The following is a 7,273-nucleotide window of genomic DNA, read 5'->3' as shown; positions in this document are numbered from 1 at the left end:
TTTCTACCGCTTATTTTCGATTTCTACCGCTTATTTTCAATTTCTACCGCTTATTTCTACTTATTTCTTACTTCTACAGCTTATTTCTTACCGCTTATTTCTACTGCTTATTTCCTACCGCTTAGACTTTAAAAATGCTTCAATTAAGCATTATTCCCATGTTTTACACCGAGCTAATTTTACCACACTTCGGCTCCCTACCTTATTTTTGTTTTTTGGCCTTCTTACGTTTGCCTTTTAAGCTTAACTTCTTATTTCTTTACTTTTGTTTTTTAAGCTTACTCTCTGCGCGTGCCTTGGAGCCTCCTTTCACCTGACCACTTTTTAAATTCCCCCGAACTCAGGTCTGTTCCGACACCACTTGTTACGGCCAAAGGGCCTGCTCTGGCGTCACTTGTTACAGCCAAAACTCAGGCCCTGGTCCCAGAACTCAGTCCCTGGTCGGGCACCACTTGTGCCACACCAGCACGACCAAGGGTGATCCCGAGTGGGGGGGGGGGGGGAAAGGATTAAGGAAAGACAGACAAGAGAATAATAGCTGGGTCTCGGTGGGACGCTGCCTTCCTGATGAGGAGACAACGACAGCGCCCACGAGCCGTGTCTTTTTTTTATAGCAGATGCCACGAGGCAAAGTAGGGGCGTGATCACGTTGTTTACAGCATTCTCGTGAGTTTCAACCCTACTCAACTACATGCACCCGAACTCTATCACAAGGCACGTGGGGCTAGGTGTTTGGGCCATAGGTTCAAGCTTACTACCACAGCCGTTGGCTATAATTGTGCTGGGAGGGCCCTGCCCTCCAGCTGGGACTTGCACGTGGCAATGAGAGGACCCTGTCCTTTCATTAGGCCGAGGCTTGAACCTGGCCAAAACACTGTACCTGCGCCCCATACACTCCTACAATTTGGCTTAGCAAGGATGTGAACTTCCTATCCTGTCTAATAAAAGCATAATATGCAAATCAACTGAACAGTGGAATGACTGGTTGGTGGGGGGCAGTGATGACCAGCAGCAGGGGAGGGGTGATCGAGGGGTCAGGGCTGGCCAGCACTGTCCCCTTATCGGCGGGCCCACCTGCCCGGTCACCTCCTGCAGAGGGAGGCTGCGGCTTAGGCTATCACAGGGAGCAGGCCTAAGCCATCTGTTGGATATCCCCTGAGGGCTCCCAGACTGCGAGAGGGCGCAGGCCAGGCTGAGGGACCCCCGAGTGCATGAATTTTCATGCACCGGGCTTCTAGTCCTATATAATAAAAGCCTAATATGCTAAGTGTCCCATCGTCTGGTCGTCTGTTCAACCAATCAATGCGCAATATGCTAATGATATGCTAAGACCACTCAACCGCTTGCTATGATGTGCACTGACCACCAGGGGGAAGATGCTCTAACCAGTAAGTGAGCTTGCTGCTGGGGTTTGGCCGATTGGGACTTAGTGAGATGGGCCGGACATGCCCTGAAGCCCTCCCACAGTCCCTCCCTGGCTGGCCAACCTCCTACATCCCTACCCGGCCCCAATCATGCACTGATGGGGTCCCTCGACCTGGCCACACAACAGAAACAAAAAAGCAGAGCTAACATTTGGGCAGCTTAAAAATGGAAGGTATCCATGACCAGTTTGTCTTAGCCTGGGAGGCACACAACCAACAGATGACTGCAATGAGATGACCAGTTAGTAAAAAGAGTTTTTGACCATTTCCCCCCACCTGCCTCAATCCTTCCTCCAGGTCCCAAATGAAGTAGTTTAAATTAGGGAGAGAGAGTGCTTTCTATGACAGGACAGAATGCACCTGTTCCCCAAAGTCCCACTGCTGAAACCTGGTTGGTGCTGAGGGGAAGAAGGACCTTAAAACTTGATGTGCAATTGAAGTTTTAAAGTGGACTATACTAGTGTGGACCCTGAGAAAGAGGATATCTACCAAGATGGGCTCCTGGTGGCTGAACTGGGATCAAATTAAAAAACAAACAAACAGCCCTAGCCTGTTTGCCTCAGTGGATAGAGGGTTGGCCTGGGGACTGAAGGGTCCCAGGTTTGATTCCAGTCAAGGGCACATGACCAGGTTGTGGGCTCGACCCCCCAGTAGGGGGCGTGTAGGAGGCAGCCGATCGATGATTCTCTCATTGATGTTTCTCTGTGATTTGTTCTGTGGTAGGTGCTATGATAAGGTGCTCTCTCTCCCTCTCTGAAATCAATAAAAATATTAAAGCAAAAACAAACAAACCACACATCAGAAACAAAAAAGCAGAGCTTAGCAGCCATTTCTACACAGAGACCTCTCCTATAAAATGCAGTTCGGGGAGAAGCGTGCACTGAACCATCTGCCTCTGCACAAGTGCCTGCCTGAACTGTGTTTCTGCCATCGGAGGCAGCCCTTAAGTTCCTGGAATCCTATTTCAACCCATAGGACTGAGGTTTCCTGATCCAACTGGAATAGTGCAGCTAACATCAGCTTCTTTACTGACCAATCAGAGCAACTCCATTCTGACCAATTAGAACAATGCCCTTTGGACCAATCAAACTGCAAGGACTTAGAGCCCTTATTTTCATAAAGATAGTCTATCTGATAGACCAATCAGGGATCAACTTGGGCAGGGACTTCTGTCTATATGTCAGCTCCTCTCTGGCTCTAAAAGTGCACTTTCTCTTTTCACTACAGACTGGAGACTGCACTTCCCTGACGAGAGCTGAACCGCCAAAGACCTAACAATAAAGATATCTCTACAAGCAGAGAAGACCAGACCAGACTGGCATATAGAGATGCGCAGAGCTAGTCAGGGTAGCATGGCCCCAGGGCCTCCTAACAGCAGTGCTGTGTTCATAGCTGTGTTGTATCACCATTGAGATGTTGCACAGCCATGCTATTTTCACAGTCATGCTGTGTCACAATTGAGTTGCTTGCACTGAAAAAAGTTTCCTTCTTCACCTCACCCCAAACTGGGATTCCTGTTGGTGTTGAATTGATGTGGTTGACACTGGTCTAGACTTTTTTGTTGTTGTTAATCCTCACTGAGGATATTTTTCCATTGATTTCTAGGGAGTGGGGGGGGGGGGGAGACAAAGAGAGAAACATTGATGTGAGAGAGGCACATCGATTGGTTGCCTCCCACACATGCCCTGACTAGGGCCAGGGATCAAGCCTGCAACCTAGGTACATGTCCTTGACCAGAATCGAACCCAGGACCCTTCAGTCCACAGCCAATGCTCTATGTACTGAGCCAAACCGGTAGGGCTGGTCTCGACTTTTAATAACTAAATGAACAGAAAGCTATAGAATCTGTCAGCTGAAAAGGGAGAGCTGAGAGTATGGTGAAAGACACTGATTAAATCATGTCAAGATTGTGTGAGCAGAGTTCAGAATGTTTATTAAGTTGTTTCTATTCGTAAAAAGCCTTTGAGGTAAGAGGCAGCCTGGTATGGTAAAGGAACAGGTAGTATTTGAAGATGGTTGGAACACAGAGTGAGAGAAAGTTGGAGGAGTGGGAAGAGGCCAGGTGATGGAAGCCTTGTTAAGGTGTTTGTACTTTATTCTGGAGGCAAAAGGAAGCCATACGTCTTAACCAAATTTGCATTTTAGAATGATCTAAGGGGGGTAGGATGGGAACTGGAGACAGGGAAACCACTTAAGCAAGAGGTGATGATCTGTGAATGGCAGTAGGGATGAAGATAAGTGGTCAGATTATAAATATGCAGAAAGAGAACAATCAGGAATTGCTGATAGAGGAAAAGCCAACCAAGTTTCTCTTTCCAGCTGACCCCAGAAATGCTGCCCTGTTTCTAGTTCCTGCTCTCAGTTCAGCAGGTGCTGGACCAATGGCCAGGTCAGCCTTGGTTCTCTGGGGCCTGGTGCTGCGGGTGCTGCCGCCCCCTGTGCACTCTTTTCGCAGCTTCAGGAGGCAGGCCGTGCCTCACTGTGTCATCCGTTTCACAGGTGAGGAGACCCAGGTCCTGATGCTTAACACATTGCGGACCAGTAGTTTTGTTGCTAGCTTTACCCAGTGGCCAGGTAAGTTTCTATTGAATGAGTACAAAAAACGTTCTACAGAAATGTTAAAGGCCCGCTTTAAAATGAAATAGCCATTGCATTTTGAAGTTATTCATTACATGTTCCTATAAGCTAATATCTTCTTAAAGTGTGATACTTTGTAAAACACTGTGTAATATGAAGTGGAACTAAACAAAGCTGGCAAATGTAACGCGTTTCTCTTCTCTTACCGTTCCTTTTGCATACTCTGCACACTTTCGTAGGATATTTCTTTTTATCTGAAGATGGAATTTGCACAGGGATGTGCTGCTTCATGTTGCCTGATAATCTTTGTGGATGATCTTTCTGAGGAGCTCTCGTACTTCTAACAAGTGATGGATCAGGATTGCTAAATTCTGGATCTGCTGATTTATCTACTTCGGATGAGATCCACTCTGTTGCTACAGTTAAAAGAAAGTCTTTGTATCTTACTTGGCTTCCTGGATTGAGCGCTTGATAAATCCTGAATGAATTGAATAGTCCACAATTAATCAGGTAAAGCACTACTTTCTTCGTCCATTTTATTGGTTTTCTAAGGATACTACATGTTGAAAGATATTGGCCGGCAAGATCAACACCTTGTACATAGTTATTATACTGCACAATGGAAACTGGTTTCTTTATTTCCTCTCCAGTATGCCAATTTGTCTTTTCTGTTTCACAAGAGGAAGCATTGTGGATAGTTGAAATAATTCGAACTTCTCTTTTACCCTTCCAAATCAATAATAAAATATCACCTTTTCTTCGGAAGGCTATTTCACCTCTTTGAAGCGTAGATGCTTCATCTTTCAAACATTTTGGCAAGCCTCTTGTTCGAATTGTTCCGCAAACTCTTGTTTTATGTAGTAATAAAGTTTCTGCAATTGAAATGCTACTGTAATAGTTACCTTGGTATATGTGATGCCCCAAATCCAGATACGGCCGAAGTAGTGACAGAATAGAGTCATTCAATTTCTTCCCTTCACCTGTGTAAATTTCCATATTGCAAATATACCCAGTCTTGCTCTCACATACCATTCTTACAAGTAAACCATATTTAATAATTTTAGCTGGGTTGTAAGTCTGAAATAGGAGACGTCCCCTCCATGGAATCATGCCTTCATCTAATGATAATTCTCGCATAGGTTTATATATTGTTTGAAATTTACTAATAAAGTGGTCGAGTACAGATTGAATTTTAAATAGCCTGGATGAAGATTTAGTCATGTTTGCATTGTCATTGAAATGCCAATAAGTCCAGATTTGTTCAAAACGATTTCGACTCATCGTCTGAGGAAATATTGGGACCGCTAGAACTGGATTTGTAGACCAATATTCTTTCCAAGTATCCTTTCGAGTACGCCCCATTAGCACTATAAGTCCTAAAAATTTTTTCATATCTGTTGGAGTAACAGGAGACCACTTTTTTGTTTTTGAAACTTTGTGCTTTCCCAAATTTTGGTTATAATATATGTTCGATTGATGACAAAATAGTTCAAACAGATCGTTGTCAAAAATCAAGTTGGTGACTTCAATGATGTTCTTACAATCAGTTGGTAGAACTGTAACCCCAGAATTACCTTCAAATTTTTCCAAATTAGGCTGAAAGTCCTCTTTTGACCAATCATTATTTTGGCAACCAAGACGCAAATTACACTCAAAATCGTGTGTGGAATTGTTCAAATTTTCAGGTTCGGAATCACTTGAAATTACTATTGTCTGCCTTTTTGAAGGAATAACTGTATCATTGCCACTGTCGAAGCTTTCATCACTTTCACTTGGAATATCTGATAAATTGTCAGCAAATATATCCAGAATTTTATCATGTTCTTCGTCACTATCCATGGTTACTGAGCACTTTAAAAATACCAAATTGATATAAAAAACAGTTATTTTTATTACTAACGACAAGGGGTTAATCACTTTTAATTCCTTTGGTAATTTTTAACTTTAGCAAATGCGTTTTCCGTTACACTGTTTCTAAACGACAATGAAAAGCCGAGAATTCTCGTGATTGGCCACAAGTCTTAGAAGAGAAAGCGCGAGAATTCTCGTGCTCCGTCCGCAATTTAAGTGACCTGCTCAATCTCCCACAGCTGCTTGGTTAAAGGGCCATTACCCCAAATACAATGCCTTGAACACAGCAATGTAAACTAGGGCCCGGTGACCGGGGGTCTCGGTCTTTCTCAAGGTGAGCGCGTGCTTCACGGCAGAGGTCCACCTGGAGAAAGTGGGCCCACCCAGGGCGTGGAGAAGTGCATTATACCTAAAGTTCAAGGCCATGGGGGGCGGGGGCGGGGGCGTGCGCATGCGTCACAGGTCGGCCATGGAAAGCGGGGAAGAAGCCCGACGGGTGGGTGGGCTCTCCACCCGCTGCCAGTGCACCTTCCGTTGGTGGAACCTATGCCATGCAGACCCTTCCCCAGACCTGGGGCCAATGCCTCACCGTCTCGCAGCGAGAACTGCACCGTCGGAGTCTCCGAGGAGCTAAGGGAACGAAGCACGGACAGGAAGCGCCCACCCTTCCCGGGGCCTTTCCGGGGCAGAGGACCTTGGCAAAAGCTCATTGGCTAGTGGAGACCGGACGAGGCTGGGTTTGGCTGCGCGCGGGGCACTATGGGTGTTGTGGTTTGCGTCTGTGGTGCAGACTTTCCAGACTGCTTGGAGGCCAGCAGGGCTCGCTGGCGGAGCAGCTGCCTGCATGGGAGAAGCGGGTGTGAGGCAGCTGCGTCCCCGTGGCTCTGTTTTGCTATTTCTGATTCCGGCGAGACCTCGCTCTTTGAGTCTTGCTTTCGAGACCTTCATTTCGTCTCGTATCTTAGGCTTTCCTCTGTATAACTCCCCTTCTCACCTACAGACCCTTCTTTACTAGTATTCTTCCTAGCTGGCTTCGCCTGGTCTTAGGTCCTCTTCTCCGCAAACGTACACAGGTCTCTGAGTCCTCCGCCCTTCTGTCGCTCCTGTGTGCCTTTTCCTGTCGCTGCCCTAGACAGACCCCCTCTAACATTCTGCCCCAGCCCCGGAATCATGCCAGGGGCCCAGGAAAAGGATCCCACAGCAAACGTTTGCAGGCACAAGCAGATCCCACGCTCCCGCTTCAGCAGCCTTGCAGCTCACTTCTTTTTGTTCTTCTCTGATCATTGCCTCTTTTCTGGTCCCACCTCTACGTAGCCTGTTTGATGGGCCACTCTTGGCCATGAACAGCCACCCTTGGTCCTGTCACTTTGTCTCTGGTTTGATTTAAAGGACAGAAAGGGGAAAATGAAAGAAACTGGAGT

The 7,273-nt window shown here is 46.3% G+C and overlaps 1 protein-coding gene across 1 annotated transcript; it reads right to left on the bottom strand.

Moving 5' to 3' along the window:
• Nucleotides 1–3,331: 3,331 nt before the first annotated feature.
• LOC102256986 (piggyBac transposable element-derived protein 4-like) lies at nt 3,332–6,523 on the bottom strand. Its single transcript, XM_014532347.1, has 2 exons — nt 6,442–6,523; nt 3,332–5,852 (listed from the first exon to the last, which is right to left on the bottom strand). The coding sequence occupies exon 2, from the start codon at nt 5,838–5,840 to the stop codon at nt 4,110–4,112; it is 1,731 nt and encodes a 576-aa protein (XP_014387833.1). The 5' UTR covers nt 5,841–5,852; nt 6,442–6,523; the 3' UTR covers nt 3,332–4,109.
• Between the last annotated feature and the right edge of the window lie 750 nt (nt 6,524–7,273).

The sequence above is a fragment of the Myotis brandtii genome, unplaced genomic scaffold (assembly GCF_000412655.1).
Source record: "Myotis brandtii unplaced genomic scaffold, ASM41265v1 scaffold882, whole genome shotgun sequence".
Classification (NCBI taxonomy): domain Eukaryota; kingdom Metazoa; phylum Chordata; class Mammalia; order Chiroptera; family Vespertilionidae; genus Myotis; species Myotis brandtii.
Note: the sequence above shows the minus strand (reverse complement) of the source record. Positions and strands in the feature narration are given on the sequence as shown.

Excerpts from the sequence above, each read along its gene's own strand:
- LOC102256986 (XM_014532347.1), bottom strand. The coding sequence starts at position 5,840 with ATGGATAGTGACGAAGAACATGATAAAATTCTGGATATATTTGCTGAC.